The sequence below is a fragment of the Pongo abelii genome, chromosome 11 (assembly GCF_028885655.2).
Source record: "Pongo abelii isolate AG06213 chromosome 11, NHGRI_mPonAbe1-v2.0_pri, whole genome shotgun sequence".
In the NCBI taxonomy this organism is placed as follows: Eukaryota; Metazoa; Chordata; class Mammalia; order Primates; family Hominidae; genus Pongo; species Pongo abelii.
In genome coordinates, this window is record NC_071996.2 from 131,542,705 (window position 1) to 131,561,080 (window position 18,376).

General features: G+C 39.4%; 1 protein-coding gene across 6 annotated transcripts in view; it reads right to left on the reverse strand.

The window, feature by feature from the left end:
* The window catches only part of SPHKAP (SPHK1 interactor, AKAP domain containing), a 195,325-nt gene that overhangs the window by 13,491 nt on the left and 163,458 nt on the right, over window positions 1-18,376 (reverse strand). For 4 of the 6 annotated variants that reach the window (XM_054549918.2, XM_063713079.1, XM_063713081.1 and 1 more), the window contains 2 exons: window positions 2,086-2,265; window positions 111-197 (listed from right to left, as the gene is read on the reverse strand). In XM_054549918.2, the coding sequence (XP_054405893.1) occupies window positions 111-197; window positions 2,086-2,265 (267 nt within the window). Of the gene's footprint in view, window positions 1-110; window positions 1,734-2,085; window positions 2,266-18,376 lie in introns of those variants that run through there. The other 2 variants (XM_063713083.1, XM_063713082.1) reach the window with 2 other exon arrangements.

Genomic DNA, 18,376 nt, shown 5'->3' on the forward strand with positions numbered 1-18,376 from the left:
TACAGACATGATAAGGTCAGGGGTTGGGCACAACCTGAATGATCAAAATGGATTGCCAGATGGAATTGGAGTAGTGGTCTCACAATCACTGCATCTCAGTGGCTACTTACTTAATCATGGGAGAAGATGGCATGCTTTCCTGATAAGTGTCCAGGTCCATAATGCCAAGACTGCTAGTGGCACTACTGTTGCCATTGCTGACAAAGCAAAAGTTTACATATTAATGCCCATCTCCACCCTCTAACATGCTGCTGACAGTGATGTTCCATTATTGCACAAGCTCCTTCCTTTGGTCCACAGAAAAATATTGCTTTGTGCCTAGGACACCTCAAGTCATATTTATTTCTGACCAAATTAACAGAAATCATAATGAGACATAAGCCTAACTGGCTCAGCAGATAATAATAATACTAATAATAATTTGTGAATAATAATAAGTTGTGATACCACTTTCTGAAGTGGTATCACACCTGGTAGATCACACCTGGGGGTAACAATCAGTCTGCCTCTTTTCTTCATTCTAGTTACAGTGAAGGTATTTATCTATCGGCAAGAGATTTCTTGCTGCTGGGGACACCTGCAGAGACGAAGGAACTTCTGAAAACATGGGCTGGCAGGAACCAGTTTTGACAGAAACCAGTGGACTCATGTTCTCCCTTTGACATTTGGGGGATTTTCTCAGGGACATTCCATAGGATTTCATAGGCTGAGCATCTGGCTTGTTATTTTCCCATGAGACTACAGAACCATAAGTACAAAGTTGGGCAATGTCAATGTTTTATCACTCCTTTATCTTACAATCTTCAAGAAAGAGCAACACCTGGTACCTTTTTTATTGTAGAGAAGGAGGACCGCAGATTGCATCATGTTCATAGGCTGCACAATCAACATATGGTCTAGTTACTAGCCTGGAACTTACTGACTGAAACACAGCAAAGTTGAGCCAATTTTTAGGCTCTGTTTGTGCTTGTGAAATGAAATATATCCAATTTTACCAAACCACTCAGTCTCCTCACACCTTCTCTGTTTCCAGTGACATCTCTTTCAAGCAAGGCTTTCAAAGGGCGAGTGGTGGTGCGTCGTGTAGTGGGACAGTTTTCTCCTGGATATACCAAGAGTAGATGGTACTCTAAAAGTAGAAAATATCAATTGGATGCCCTCAAATTTAAATTCTTGTCTTAGCTTTTGAGGGGGGCACCAGGCATATTCACGTATTGAAACCTGATGACTCAAAATTGCGCTGGAGTTAATCAACCCTATAAACCTTACTGTTGAGTCCAAAGATTCGAGTTCTCTTTACTTTTTGTTTCTACCTTGTAATACTTTCCACTAGTTTTAGAAGTTTTGACAAACTGTTTAACATTGTGAAATATTAAGTCTAAATAGACTAAACTCCCAGAAATAAAACTTTCCAAGAGTCATACATACACCCAGATGCTGATCCCATTTTCTAGTTGGCCTCTGTGCAAAGTTTGTGGTCCAGTACCAAATGAGATTTTGGGCAGAAATACAGGGAGTCTTTTTAGAAGTTCCACCTCAGTAAGGAATAGTTTTTAGTTAATGTCTCCTGACTGGCTTGAGCCCTTCCAAATCTGATGTCTCCTAATCTCCTCTCTAGCTTTGTGGGAGGAACAACACAGAGGGCAGGGGAGGTAGAGGGAGGAACAGTCAGGCCAAACAATACAACACAGTGTGGAAACACTTGCCTCGTGTAAACCCAGCCTGTGTTGCATCTGAAATACAAATGAACCAGAGACAGAGTATCAAACACACCAGGTGTAAAAGCAGCTCACCATTTAAAAACATTTACAGTTGTCATCATTGAATGTTCTAGCTGGGGCTTGCAGGGAAGGGAACATGGCTCATTCTTAATCACGGCCGAAGTAATTTAAGCCACAACTGGATATTAAGATACCTCTCAGCACAAATCATGACAGGCAGGCCCCTCGACATAGTGGGAGCTTTCCTTTTTTTGTTCTCTCCTTCTCTGTTTATTAGGGACCCTTTGCAGAGAACCATTAAAATGCATTTTTAGAATCTGTGTTGAGACCAATTTCCCTGGGAAGTCAAGGGAAGAGCAGGTACCTCATGGATCGCTCACTGAGCTGGAGAAAGCTACTTGTGTCATCCGGGTTGTCCTCCTCATTGGCAAGCTGGGTCCAGCTGCCTGTGCTCTCCTCGCTGCTGCTTGGAGGGTTGGGGGACTCATCGGGGGCTCTGGCTTCTGTGGAGGCTTCAGCCTCTGGTACATCTCTGGCATCAAGGCTGTCACCGTAGAGGAGAAGATATTATTACCAAGAGAGGCAGCACACACACACACAGAAACTTCACAGAGCCACTTTGTAGAGTCCCAATAAACAGGATGTCACTGGATACAGGCAGAGTCTCCCTGGGCTGATCCTTCTGCTGGTGCCCTAGGTCCCATTTGCCTTTTCAGGATTACTCTCCATCGGCCAGCTTTTCCATCTCTTCTATTAATCTCTTTCTACTGACTCCCTCCAATTATTTGAAAAACAGGTTGAATGTATGTAGCCTGGCCTACACACAAAAGAATTATCGAGGGACAATGATGTTTAAAAAGAAGATATACAAAGCATTCACCCGAGAGATTATGATTCAGTGTTTCTAGAAGGAGGTCCACAAATCTGCATTTTCATCAATCACTCCTGGTTGATTCTAGTGCAAGAGGATCATTAGAAAAATACCTACCCCGTTTCTGGTGCTTTTTACCAAGTCATTTTGCACTGACTTGGTAAAAAGCAAGATGCCTCTATATTTTGATATTCATGCCTCTGTATTTTGCACTTGCACTGTATTTTGTGCTGTATTTTACCCCATCTCCTCCCTCTGAAACCCCTGATTTATATCAGCACCACTCTTCTGGATGAGCACCTGCATTTTTAGACCAAGGAGCTCTCCAGAGCATTTAACCCTTGATCTGACAGGCCTTTGTTCTTGAAGCTTCTCCTCCCTGGCCTCCTGTGAATTTCTGTCTCTCTGGTCCCTTCTTGCCTGGAATGCAGTTCTCTGTTTTTCCTTTAAGTGTAGCTATAGCTGGCTCTGATTGATTTCCTGTCCTCTTTTCCACAGTCGGTTCCTAAGCAATCTCATCTACTTGCCTGTCTGTGAAAATAGCTTCCAAGTCTGGATCCCAGCCAGGACCCTTCTTCTGGATTCTGGGCTCTTTTATAAGCGGGTCTTCTGCATATCTCATTAACATCTCAAAATCAATACATCTAAAACGAATTCTAATTGCCTTCCCACCCTCTTCCCGGGCTTCTTATTTCCATTGACTTTTCTGTGTGCCTAGGCTTAAAATCTTGCAGCCTTCCAATTTCTCCTCTTTGCCCTTTACATTCAATAAATTTCTTTGTTTATTCAGTTCCAACTCTAAAGATTTTGCAATTACTTTTAATGGCAAAACCCTCAATTACTGTTACACCAACATAATACTTGAATTTGTCTTTCTAAATTGCTAGAATTCCACATTTGGAAGGAAGATTTCCTGTAGATGAAGATCCAGAAGCCCAGTGAGACTGGAGGGCTTATCCTGAAACAGGAGTTGGCACTAGGCATTTAGACCTTGTGTGCTTGCCTGGACTATATTGCACCAGCCTTCCAAAGGTTGTGCCTCAACTAGTCATCCACTTTCAAAACCTTCTTAACCCTGGTGCCAGATTAAAGTTCCTAAAGCATATTGTTGGTTGCTCTTGTCAGGAGCCTTCAGGAACTTCCTGAAGCCAAACTATCCTTCGTGGCCTTCCCTGCTTATCAAGTTTCATGTGCCTCAACCCTAATCACTACTTAACAAACAAAACTATCTACTGTATTTCAAAAATGCAGGGATTTCTTGTCTCCTAGCCTTTGCCTAGTTGAGTCCTCTGACCAAATGGTGAAGTGTGCTTTGAGCATACTTTCTGCCATCCACCTGCTGTAGATTCCTGTTCCACGACTTGTCACCTGTTCAAACTAAGTTAATAAATCTCTCCAAGAAAAGTAATAACATCTCATAAAGGTTTTTGGAAGACATAAATTAGAAAAAAATTCATTTAATGCATTTAGCTTAGTGCCTGTATATAAGTATCCAATAAGTATTCTTCTTTATTAATAAATTATATAATTCATTAAGTCTAATAACATGCTTTTGTTAAGAATCATGTCTAATAACACGCTGTTTTGATCTTTGCTTCTCACTACCCCTCAAGCCTCAGCCAAGACACCCCCACCTCCCCAAGGCCTTTCTTAATCTCCTTAGCTGGAGCTCTCTCCCTTGAATGGTTGAAGCAATCTATTTGTTTTTCTTTCTTTTTGGTGAAATGGAAGGCTTCCTGACTCACATTCTAGTACATATAGTTATTTGTGTATATAATCGTTATTAAGAATGTTTGCACTTTTTTGTATTTTAAGAACAGAGCTGTGAACACATTCTTCAGAGCTGTGAAACTATTCTTCAAATGAGTATGTTATTGCTAAAAGTGTCTAGTTTCATAAGCAGTGTCACACTCTCAGTCTAGAGAGCTCCACTTGTTAAGCTGTAAACTGTGAAAGATCTGAGATGTTGCATTACTTGCAAGCTGATAGTTTTTTGTTTGTTTGTTTGAGACAAAGTCTTGTTCTGTTGCCCAGGCTGAAGTGCAGTAGCATGATCTCGGCTCGCTGCAACCTCCGTCTCCCAGATATAAGCAATTCCCCTGCCTCACTCTCCCAAGTAGCTGGGATTACAGGCATGTGTCACCACGCCTGGCTAATTTTTTTATTTTTAGTAGAGATAGGTTTTGCCATGTTGGCTGGGCTGGTCTCGAACTCAAGTGACCTGTGCTCCTGGGCCTCCCAAAGTGGTGGGATTACAGGAATGAGCCACCGCGCCCGGCCTTTAGGGTTAATATTCAATCACCCTTTAATTCAGGTATCAGTGCCCTTTGCTCAGAAAACTCTGATGTACAGAAATGTAAACATGTTCATGGAAATTTGTCTGCCGACTACTTACAGGGTCATCAAAAACTAACAGTATTTATGTTTTTGACATTAACAGACTTAAATGACTACAAACAAAAAGCAACAGCATATTTTGCTATTGACAGTAAAAATAGAGTCTCTTGATCTAGCAGATGTTGGAATGTTTTACTCCAGGCCATGGTATCCTGACTGTGGAGAACACAGGCTGCTGACTGTACACACTGGGAATTACCCTCAGTAAAGGAATTGCCTTGCCAAGATTAGACCCTTTCCCAGTGAGGATCCTAATGTCTGGCCAATACAGAGATAAAAAAGCCCACTCCTTGCTTCCATTTGCATCAAAACTGACAGACCATCCCATCTTCGGGGTTTCCTGCAGGATGTGCCAAGGCCTCAGTTGCAAACACATTTGGGAAGGACCTCTCCTCTTGGCCAATCTTGCTTTTCCCACTTCCTTACATGTGTATGCATATATTTCTGCAGAGAACTCCCTGACAAATTATCTGCCTGCAACTCTCCCTCTCAGAGTCTGTTCCCAGGGAATACAACCTAAGACAGTTGGCCTCTGTCATTTAAAGTAAAATATTGCCTCCAGAAAGGTCTCTGTAATTTTGCTCAATCTTAGAATTAGTACTGTTATCCCTTCTCTGAGAATGGTTATATTTTAAAAATTTAAAAAAGTTCTCATATAGAGAGTACAGTTTCAAATGTGTAGCTTTTTGAGTGTGTTTAAAAATCTCCTTTTTGATGTATGAACTTGTCACCTAAGGAATTTTACAAAAGGCTTTGGATACTTGATCCTGACAGTCCTCACAGCATTCTGGGTAGGTTTGGCATTGAGGTGTGGTTACTTCTAGTATGCTATGCTGCTAACACTTTGTGAAAGAAGGTCCTTGCTTGGTTTTTCTTTTTGAAATATTGAGATTTTTCCAAATTGTGCAGGGAGGAAGGAGGAGAACGGTGCAGCCAAAGAGGCAGCATGGACTTAAATTCAAATGAAAGAAAAGTTCATTGATGACAAATGGAAATAATACACATATCCCCAACACAGTGCAAATGAGCCAAGGACCAGATACAAAGGAGAAGCTTCCCAAACCATTCACTTGCCTAGTTAAAAAGTCATTTCCTGGACCAATTTCTTATTAAGTTAGAATCTCATGTTATTAGAAACATTTATTCCAGGCTATTTCTTACTAAAGAAGTTAAATCTCAGTGATTGACATCCAACATCCTTATTAAAAAATGAATCTGTCAGTGTATTTTACTTTATCTCAATTTCACGCTCTATTTAAAGTAAATCTCACATTCCATGTCACATAACTAGGAGTTCAGAATGAATAATCATTATCCACAACACTAGTTTTCATTTTGAGAGAAATTTATAGTTCTGCTCATTTATTTATTAATAATGCACAGAGGTGTTGTGCGGATGCATGCAGATGGCTTCCCCCTTCTTATCTTACATGTCATCCACAGAGATTCAGAAGACTATGTCCTATCAAATTCCATCATAGAATCTAATCTCTCACTTGGCAGAGATTTTAGAGACCATCTAGCCTATAATTTCCGTTACGGTTCACTCTTGATGTTGCATGTTCTATAGGCTTTGACAAATGTATAATGACTAATATCATACAGTATAAGTTCACTGCCCCAAAAATCCTCTGTGCTCTACCTATTCAACTCTCCTGCCCTCTAACCTCTGACAACCACTGATCTTTTTATTGTCTCCATAGTTTTGCCTTTTTTGAGACTGTCATATAGTTGGAATCATATAGCATGTAGCGTTTTAAGATTGGCAACATTTGGCCAGGCACGGTGGCTCACGCCTGTAATCCCAGCACTTTGGGAGGCCAAGGCAGGTGGATCACCTGAGGTCAGGAGTTCAAGACCAGTCTAGCCAACATGGTGAAACACCGTCTCTACTAAAAATATAAAAATTAGTCGACCGGGCGTGGTGGCCCATGCCTGTAATCCCAGCACTTTGGGAGGCTGAGGCGGATGGATCACGAGGTCAGGAGATGGAGACCATTGTGGCTAACACGGTGAAACCCCATCTCTACTAAATATACAACAAATTAGCCAGGCATGGTGGTGGGCACCTGTAGTCCCAGCTACTCGGGAGGCTGAGGCAGGAGAATCACTTGAACTCATGAGGTGGAGGTTGCAGTGAGCCAAGATAGCGCCACTGCACTCCAGCCTGGGAGACAGCAAGACTCCATCTAAAAAAAAATAATAATAAAAATAAAATAAAATAAAAGATTGACAACATTTAATAATATGCATTTAAGTTTCCTCTGTATCTTTTCATGGCTTGATAGTTCTTTTTTGTTAGTGCTGAATAAAATTCTATTGTTTGGATGTACCACAGTTTATCCATTTACCTACTGAAGAATCCCCTGTTGCTTTTAAGTTTTGGCAATTCTAACTAAAGCTACTATAAACATCTGTGTGCAGGTTTTTATGTGGGCATAAGTTTTCAACATATTTGGGTAAATATCAAGGAGCAGGATTGCTGGGTTGTATGGTAAGAGTATCTTTAGTTTTGTAAAACACTCCCTAAATGTCTTCAAAAGTGGCTGCTCCATTTTGCATTCCAATCAGTAATGAATGAGTTTCTGTTGCTCCACATCTTTGCCAGCATCTGGTTTTGTCAGTATTTTGAATTTTGGGATTTTAATATGTATGTGGTGGTATCTGATTGTTTTGATTTGCAAGTTCCTAATGACATAATGTTGAGTATCTTTTTATATGCTTATATGCTATCCATACATGTTCTTTGGTGAAGTATCTCTTCAGGTCTTTTGATCATTTTTCTTTTTATATATATATATATATATATTTATTATACTTTAAGTTCTAGGGTACACGTGCACAATGTGCGGGTTTGTTACCTATGTATACATGTGCCATGTTGGTGTGCTGCACCCATTAACTCACCATTTACATTAGATATATCTCCTAATGATATCCCCACCCCCCCCACAACAGGCCCCGGCATGTGATGTTCGCCTTCCTGTGCCCAAGTGTTCTCATTGTTCAATTCCAACCTATAAGTGAGAACATGCAGTGTTTGGTTTTTTGTCCTTGCGATAGTTTGCTCAGAATAATGGTTTCCAGCTTCATCCATGTCCCTACAAAAGACATGAACTCATCATTTTTTATGGCTGCATAGTATTCCATGGTGTATATGTGCCACTTTTTCTTAATCCAGGCTATCATTGTTGGATATTTGGGTTGGTTCCAAGTCTATGCTATTGTGAGTAGTGCTGCAATAAACGTATGTGTGCATGTGTTTTTATAGCAGCATGATTTATATTCCTTTGGGTATATACCCAGAAATGGGATGGCTGGGTCAAATGGTATTTCTAGTTCTAGATCCCTGAGGAATCGCCACACTGTCTTCCACAGTGGTTGAACTAGTTTACAGTCCCACCAACAGTGTAAAAGTGTTCCTATTTCTCCACATCCTCTCCAGCACCTGTTGTTTCCTGACTTTTTAATGATCACCATTCTAACTGGTATGAGATGATATCTCATTGTGGTTTTGATTTGCATTTCTCTGATGGCCAGTGATGATGAGCATTTTTTCATGTGTCTGTTGGCTGCAAAAATGTCTTCTTTTGAGAAGTGTCTGTTCATATCCTTCACCCACTTTTTGATGAGGTTGTTCGTTTTTTTCTTGTAAATTTATTTGAGTTCTTTGTAGATTCTGGATATTAGTCCTTTGTCAGATGAGTAGATTGCAAAAATTTTCTCCCATTCTGTAGGTTGCCTGTTCACTCTGATGGTAGTTTCTTTTGCTGTGCAGAAGCTCTTTAGTGTAATTAGATCCCTTTTGTCTATGTTGGCTTTTGTTGCCATTGTTTTTGGTATTTTAGACATGAAGTCCTTGCCCATGCCTATGTCCTGAATGGTATTGCCTAGGTTTTCTTCTAGGGTTTTTATGTTTTAGGTCTAACATTTAAGTCTTTAATCCATCTTGAATTAATTTTTGTATAAGGTATAAGGAAGGGATCCAGTTTCAGCTTTCTACATATGGCTAGCCAGTTTTCCCAGCACCATTTGTTAAATAGGGAATCCTTTCCTCATTTCTTGTTTTTGTCAGGTTTGTCAAAGGTCAGATAGTTGTAAATGTGTGGTATTATTTCTGAGGGCTCTGTTCTGTTCCATTGATCTATATCTCTGTTTTGGTACCAGTACCATGCTGTTTTGATTACTGTAGCCTTGTAGTATAGTTTGAAGTCAGGCAGCATGATGCCTCCAGCTTTGTTCTTTTGGCTTAGGATTGACTTGGCAATGCAAGTTCTTTTTTGGTTCCATATGAACTTTAAAGTAGTTTTTTGCAATCTGTGAAGAAAGTCATTGGTAGCTTGATGGGGATGGCATTGAATCTATAAATTACCTTGGGCAGTATGGCCATTTTCACGATACTGATTCTTCCTACCCCATGAGCATGGAATGTTCTTCCATTTGTTTGTATCCTCTTTTATTTTGTTGAGCAGTGGTTTGTAATTCTCCTTGAAGAGGTCCTTCACATCCCTTGTAAGTTGGATTCCTAGGTATTTTATTGTCTTTGAAGCAATTGTGAATGGGAGTTCACTCATGATTTGGCCGTTTGTCTGTTATTGGTGTATAAGAATGCTTGTGATTTTTGCACATTGATTTTGTATCCTGAGACTTTTCTGAAGTTGCTTATCAGCTTAAGGAGATTTTGGGCTGAGACGTTGGGGTTTTCTAGATATACAATCATGTCATCTGCAAACAGTGACAATTTGACTTCCTCTTTTCCTAATTGAATACCTTTATGTCTTTCCCCTGCCTGATTGCCCTTTCCAGAACTTCCAACACTGTGTTCAATAGGAGTGGTGAGAGAGGGCATCCCTGTCTTGTGCCAGTTTTCAAAGGGAATTCAGTATGATATTGGCTGTGGGTTTGTCATAAATAGCTCTTATTATTTTGAGATACATCCCATCAATACCTAATTTATTAAGAGTTTTTAGCATGAAGGGCCGTTAAATTTTGTCAAAGGCCTTTTCTGCATCTATTGAGATAATCATGTGGTTTTTGTCTTTGGTTCTGTTTACATGCTTGATTACATTTATTGATTTGCTCATGTTGATCCAGCCTTGCATCCCAGGGATGAAGCTCACTTGATCATGGTGATAAGCTTTTTGATGTGCTGCTGGATTCGGTTTGCCAGTATTTTATTGAGGATTTTTGCATCAATGTTCATCAGGGATATTGGTCTAAAATTCTCTTTTTTGTATGTGTCTCTGCCAGGCTTTGTTATCAGGATGATGCTGGCCTCAAAAAATGAATTAGGGAGGATGCCCTCTTTTTCTATTGATTGGAATAGTTTCAAAAGGAATGGTACCAGCTCCTCATTGTACCTCTGGTAGAATTCGGCTGTGAATCCGTCTGGTGCTGGGCTTTTTTTGGTTGGTAGGCTATTAACTATTGCCTCAATTTCAGAGCCTGTTATTGGCCTATTAAGAGATTCAACTTCTTCCTGGTTTAGTCTTGAGAGGGTGTATGTGTCGAGGAATTTATCCATTTCTTCTAGATTTTCTAGTTTATTTGCGTAGAGGTGTTTATAGTATTCTCTGATGGTAGTTTGTATTTCTGTGGGATCGGTGGTGATATCACTTTTATCATTTTTTATTGCGTCTATTTGATTCTTCTCTCTTTTCTTCTTTATTAGTCTTGCTAGCAGTCTATCAATTTTGTTGATCTTTGCAAAAAACCAGCTCCTGGATTCATTGATTTTTTTTGAAGGGTTTTTTGTGTCTCTATCTCCTTCAGTTCTGCTCTGATCTTAGTTATTTCTTGCCTTCTGCTAGCTTTTGAATGTGTTTGCTCTTGCTTCTCTAGTTCTTTTAATTGTGATGTTAGGGTGTCAATTTCAGATCTTTCCTGCTTTCTCTTGTGGGCATTTAGTGCTATAAATTTCCCTCTACACACTGCTTTAAATATGTCCCAGAGATTCTGGTATGTTGTGTCTTTGTTCTCATTGGTTTCAAAGAACATCTTTATTTCTGCCTTCATTTTGTTATGTACCCAGTAGTCATTCAGGAGCAGGTTGTTCAGTTTCCATGTAGTTGAGTGGTTTTGAGTGAGTTTCTTAATCCTGAGTTCTAGTTTGATTGCACTGTGGTCTAAGAGACAGTTTGTTATGATTTCTGTTCTTTTACATTTGCTGAGTAGAGCTTTACTTCCAACTATGTGGTGAATTTTGGAATAGGTGTGGTGTGGTGCTGAGAAGAATGTATATTCTGTTGATTTGGGGTGGAGAGTTCTCTAGATGTCTATTAGGTCCACTTGGTGCAGAGCTGAATTCAATTCCTGGATATCCTTGTTAACTTTCTGTCTCGTCGATCTGTTTAATGTTGACAGTGGGGTGTTAAAGTCTCCCATTATTATTGTGTGGGAGTCTAAGTCTGTTTGTAGGTCTCTAAGGACTTGCTTTATGAATCTGGGTGCTCCTGTATTGGGTGCATATATATTTAGGATAGTTAGCTCTTCTTGTTGAATTGATCCCTTTACCATTATGTAATAGCCTTCTTTGTCTCTTTTGATCTTTGTTGGTTTAAAGTCTGCTTTATCAGAGACTAGGATTGCAACCCCTGCCTTTTTTTGTTTTCCATTTGCCTGGTAGATCTTCCTCCATCCTTTTATTTTGAGCCTATGTGTGTCTCTGCATGTGAGATGGGTTTCCTGAATACAGCACACTGATGGGTCTTGACTCTTTATCCAATTTGCCAGTCTGTGTCTTTTAATTGGAGCATTTAGTCTATTTACATTTAAGGTTAATATTATTATGTGGGAATTTGATCCTGTCATTATAATGTTAGCTGGTTATTTTGCTCATTAGTTGATGCAGTTTATTCCTAGCATTGATGGTCTTTACAATTTGGCATGTTTTTGCAGTGGCTGGTACTGGTTGTTTCTTTCCATGTTTAGTGCTTCCTTCAGGAGCTCTTGTAGTGCAGGCCTGGTGGTGACAAAATCTCTCAGCATTTGCTTGTCTGTAAAGTATTTTATTTTTCCTTCACTTATGAAGCTTAGTTTGGCTGGATATGAAATTCTGGGTTGAAAATTCTTTTCTTTAAGAATGTTGAATATTGGCCGCCACTCTCTTCTGGCTTGTAGAGTTTCTGCTGAGAGATCAGCTGTTAGTCTGATGGGCTTCCTTTTGTGGGTAACCTGACCTTTCTCTCTGGCTGCCCTTAACATTTTTTCCTTCATTTCAGCTTTGGTGAATCTGACAATTATGTGCCTTGGAGTTGCTCTTCTCGAGGAGTATCTTTGTGGCGTTCTCTGTATTTCCTGAATTTGAATGTTGGCCTGCCTTGCTAGTTTGGGGAAGTTTTCCTGGATAATATCCTGCAGAGTGTTTTCCAAGTTGGTTCCATTCTCCCCGTCACTTTCAGGTACACCAATCAGACGTAGATTTGGTCTTTTCACATAGTCCCATATTTCTTGGAGGCTTTGTTCATTTCTTTTTATTCTTTTTCCTCTAACCTTGTCTTCTCACTTCATTTCATTCATTTGATCTTCAATCACTGACACCCTTTCTTCCAGTTGATCGAATCAGCTACTGAAGCTTGTGCATTCATCATGTAGTTCTCGTGCCATGGTTTTCAGCTTCATCAGGTCCTTTAAAGACTTCTCTGCATTGGTTTTTCTAGTGAGCCATTTGTCTAATCTTTTTTCAACATTTTTAATTTCTTTGTTATGGGTTCGAACTTCCTCCTTTAGCTCAGAGAAGTTGTATCATCTGAAGCCTTCTTCTCTCATCTCGTCAAAGTCATTCTCCATCCAGCTTTGTTCTGTTGCTGGTGAGGAGGTGCGTTCCTTTGGAGGAGGAGAGGCACTCTGATTTTCAGAATTTTCAGTTTTTCTGTTCTGTTTTTTCCCCATCTCTGTGGTTTTATCTACGTTTGGTCTTTGATGATGGTGATGTACAGATGGGGTTTTGGTGTGGATGTCCTTTCTGTTTGTTAGTTTTCCTTTTAACAGTCAGGACCCTCAGCTGCAGGTCTGCTGGAGTTTGCTGGAGGTCCACTCCAGACCCTGTTTGCCTGGGTATAGCAGCAGAGGCTGCAAAACAGCGAATATTGCTGAACAGCAAATGTTGCTGTCTGATCGTTCCTCTGGAGGTTTCGTCTCAGAGGGGTACCCAGCCGTGTGAGGTGTCAGTCTGCCCCTATTGGGGGGTGCCTCCCAGATAGGCTACTCGGGGGTCAGGGACCCACTTGAGGAGGCAGTCTGTCCATTCTCAGATCTCAAACTCCGTGCTGGAAGAACCACTATTCTCTTCAAAACTGAGTTGGAAATGCAGAAATCACCTGTCTTCTGCATCACTCACGCTGGGAGCTGCAGACTGGAGCTGTTCCTATTCGGCCATCTTGGAACCACTTTTGATCATTTTTCAAGTTTTGTATTATCTTTAATGGACAAACAATATCTATTTATGGGGTACCATACAATAATTTGATATATGTATACACTGTGGAATGATTAAATTGGGGTAAGAAGAATATCCATCATGCCAAATATTTATTATTTATTTTTTATGAGAACATTTAAAACCTTCTCTTTTAGCTATTTTGAGACATATGATACATTATTATTAACTGTAGCCACCTTTCTGTGCAATAGAGCACCAGAACATGTTCTTTCTGTCTAACTATAGCTTTTTACCTATTGACTAGAATCTTCCTTTCTCTGTCCACCTCCCCCAGTCCCCAGCCTCTGGAAATCATCATTTTACTCTCTCCTTCTATGAGTTTGACTTTTTACAATTCCATACGTGAGATCAGACTGTATTTGTCTCTCTGTGCTTGGCATATCTCATTTAACATAACATCCTCTAGGTTCACTCATGTTGTCACAAATGCCTGATTTTAAAATATATTACAAAGCAATGGTAATTAAAACAGGATGGCAATGGCATAAAAACAGACACATTGACCAGTGTAATAGGATAGAGAGTCCAGAAATTAACCCACATATCTATGATCAACTGATTTTTGATGAAGGAGCCAAAAACACATAATGAGGAAAGGATAGTCTCTTCAATAAATGGTGTGGGAAAACTGGATATCCACATACAGAAGACTAAAATTGGACCCTTTTCTCACCTCTTATATAAAAATCAATTAAAAATGGATTAAATACTTAAAGGTAAGGACTAAAACTATAAAACTACTAGAAGAAAACATAGCTGAAAAACTCCATAACTTAAAAACTTTAAAAACTCATTTTTAAATCAGTTTATCTTTATGTTGTTGAGTTTTAAGAGTTCTTTGTATATTTCAGGTAATAGTCCTTTATTAGATATGTATTTTAGAAATATTTTCTCCCAACCTGTGGCTTATCTTCTCATTCTCTTGTGTCTTTCACAGAGCAAAAGTTTTTAATTTTAATAAAGTCTATCTTATCAAGCCTTTCTTTTATGGATTGTGCCTTTGGTGTATCTAAAATGTCATTGCCATACCCACGATCCGTCTAGATTTTTCTCCTACATTATCTTCTAGGAGTTTTTTTTGTTTGTTTGTTTCTGAGAGAGAGTCTTCCTCTGTCACCCAGGCTGGAGTGAAGTCATGCGATCTCAGCTCACTGCAACCTCTACCTCCCAGGTTCAAGAGATTCTCCTGTCTCAGCCTCCCGAGTAGCTGGGATTATAGGCACACCACCACACCCAACTAATTTTTGTATTTTTAGTAGAGACAGGGTTTCACCATGTTGGCCAGGCTGGTCTCAAACTCCTGACCTCAAGTGATTCACCCATCTTGGCTTCCCAAGGTGCTGGGATTATAGGCTTGAGCCACCACACCCAGCCATTTGAGGCGTTATATAGCTTTGTATTTACATTTAGGTCTGTGATCCATTCGTGTTATTTTTTCAAAGGGTGTAATGTGTCTGGATTCATTTTTTTGGCATGTAAATGTCCAGTTGTTTCTGTACTGTTTGTTGAAGAAGCTATCTTTTCTCCAATATATTGCCTTTGTTTCTTTGTCAAAGATCCATTGACTGTATTTGTGGGTGTCTATTATTGGGCTCTCTGTTCTGTTCCATTGCTTGATTTATCTGTTCTTTTGCCAATACAACACTCTCTTGACTACTATAGCTGTAGAGTAAATCATCATGTCAGGTAGTCTCAATCCTCTAACTTTGTTCTTCCTCTTCAATCTTGTGTTCAATATTCTTGGTCTTTTGGTCTCCATACAAACTTTGGAATTAGTTTGTTGATGTCTGCAAAATAACTTGCTGGGATTTTGATTGGGATTGTAATGAATCTATAGATTCAACTGGGAGGAACTGACATCATGAAAATATTGAATCTTCCTATTAATGAATAGCCTTTATTTTTGAAGGAATTTTTGCTGGATAAAGTATACTAGGCTGACAGTTTTTTTCTCCTTCAGCATAGTATAGTTGTCATACTTTGTCTTTTATCTTACATTGTTTCTAATAAGAAATCTGCAGTTTTTATTTGTGCTTCTTAGTATATAATGTTCTTTTTCTCTGGGCTGCTTTTAAGACAATTTCTTTATGATTTGTTTTTAATAATTTGATTATCATGTGCCTTGATGTGATTTTCTTTCTGTTGATCCTGCTTAGAGTTCATTATATTTCTTAATTTGTGAGTTTATAACTTTCATCAAATCTTACATTCATGTGTGCATTTAAATCTTTTGGCATATTTATAAGAGATATTTAATCTCTTTATCATGTTTGTTTCCCTTCCCTCAAAGTCCTTGTCTGCTAATTTCATCTTCTCTGTAATTTCTGGATATGTTTCTTTTGATGATTATACTCCTTATTATGAGTGATATTTTTCTTCTTCTTTGTGTAGCAATTTTTGCTTGGATGTTACATTGCAAGTTTATGTTGTTGAGTGCTAGATTTTCTTGTCTTTTCTTTAAACAATGTTGAACTTTATTCCAGATTAAATTAGTTTCAGTTCAGCTTGATCTTTTTGATGCTTGAAGTTTTGTTAGAACAAGTGTAGATTAGCCTTTATTTTTAGGACTAGTTTAGCTTTAATTCTATGATGTGATCTTTTTAGGGTCTCTACTAAGTACTGTGTGTATGTAACATGGATTCTTCACTCTGGCTAGTTGGGACTAAACATCTTCCAGTACTATGTGAGCTTGTGGCATTGTCCAGCTTACAACTCTCTAGCGTCATGGGGCTGTACCTATAGATTCATGCCTCAGTGTCCAGCAACAGGTCAAGGGGCTTCCTGTGCAGATTCCTCTTCTTTCTCTGCATATCTCCCTCTAGTCTGTGTCTCCTCATCTCATTGTGCCCACTAAACTCTGCTCAGGATTTCCCTCTTGGCATTATTGTTGAAAAGGCAATCCAGATAGAAAGTGAGGGCAATTATAGGGCTAATCATGTTTGTTTCCCTTCGCTCAATGTGCTGCTTGTTGTACAATGTATGAAATCAGTTGTTTAATTCTGACCATTAAAAAAATTATTCATGGATGGGCCAGGCACAGTGGCTCATGCCTATAATCCCAGCATTTTGGGAGGCAGAGGCAGATGGATCACTTGAGGTCAGGAGTTTGAGACCAGCCTGGCCAGCATGGTGAAACCCCATCTCTACTAAAAATACAAAAGAAAAATTAGCTGGGTGTGGTGGCATGTGCCTGTAGTCCCAGCTACTCGGGAGGCTGAGGCAGGGAAATCACTTGCAGCTGGGAGGCAGAGATTGCAGTGAGCCGAGATCACACCACTGCACTCTAGCCTGGGTGACAGGGCGAAACTCCATTTCAAAAACAAAAGAAAAAAATTATTCATGGATGGAGGGCAAGTTGAGTTTCAATAACTTCATTGTGAGTAGAAACAGAAGTCCTTTCACATTTATCTTTAAAGCTCTCTCTGTAGGTATGCCATTGTGGTTTTGATTTCGATAATATGTTTTTCTATCTAGTGGTTTTTAATTTCATTATACTTTTCGTCTTTGTAGTAGTAGTTTATTGATTTTTATATCTACCTTATTCTATTCTGATGGTAGTTTGTTTCTTGGTCCTATTTTGTATGTCTCATTTTTTCCAAATATTAAACATAAGTACTTTACATTTTGTATTTAATAATTCCAGTGTCTGAGAACTTCGACAGGGCTAATTCTGCCTCTTCATGTTTGTGCTGAGTCTTTCTTACAGTGCCTTGATTCCTTGTGTGTCTTTCAGTTTAAGACTCTGAGCTTATACTTGATGGGGCTTTATTTGTTGAAATCCTTTAAGACTGAGCTTAACTCTCCAGAGATTTTACTTTTGTCTCTGCCAAGCTCTCACAGGGTTGTTAACCTGAGATTGCTTTAAGGTAACTTACCAGCTTGGGATTTCCTGGACCACAAGTATAATGCAAATTAGAATGTCAAGAATGCATTAGGGTAAGCTGTGTTTATAAATTCTCAAAGGGATTGTTTTCTCCTCGTATCCAGAGCCTGAACCCTGAAAGATGCCTTTTTTTTTTTTTTATATCAGTTCACTGTTCTGGTGGGTGAACTTTTTCCATAGTTCACACCTTTACTGAGGTTGTAACCCTTCAGGATGTGGAAGTCTGCCTCAGTTCCAAGTCTTCACCATTTGCAGACCCTCATTTCCTGGTTTCCACTAGCCTTTAGAAAAGGAATTTTTAGGCTACAGAGACTGGTAGATGCCCTCAAGGGCAAGCACAGAGTCAGCTTTAATTTACTACCTTTTCAAATTCTTTCTTTTTTTTAACCTCTGAAATTTCTATAATTACTATTATTAAGATTAGCCTTGCACATAAGGGTAAATAAAATAATTCCCGAGGATATAGAAATGAGGGTAAATCATAAATGTCAGACAGCATTGTATTTCCATCTCTCCAGATAAGGGTTCTTATCTGGAGACGGGGGTGCCAAACATCCAGATCCATGGGGAATATATCACACTTGCTTGTCAATTTTTTTAATTGACAGTAATAATTATATCTATTATATGGGGTATACTGTTATGTTTTCATATAGTTTTACCTTGTGGAATGATTAATCACGCTAATTAAAAAATCTAGCACCTCACATACTTTATATTTTGTTGTGGTGAAAACATTTAATATCTAATCTTTTAACAGTTTTGAAATATACAGGCCAGGCACAGTGGCTCACACCTGTACTACCAGCACTTTGGGAGGCTGAGGTGGCAGGATCACTTGAGCCCAGGAGTGTGAGACCAGCCTGGGCAACAGAGTGAGATCTCCATCTCCACAAAAAAAATAAAAAGTTGGGTGGGCATGGTGGTGCACACCTATAGTCCCAGCTGCTTGAAAGGCTGAGATGGGAGGATTGCTTGAGCCTGGGAGGTTGGGGCTGTGGTGAGCCATGGTTGTACCACAGCACTCCAGCCTGGATGACAGAGTGAGACTCTATCTAAATAAA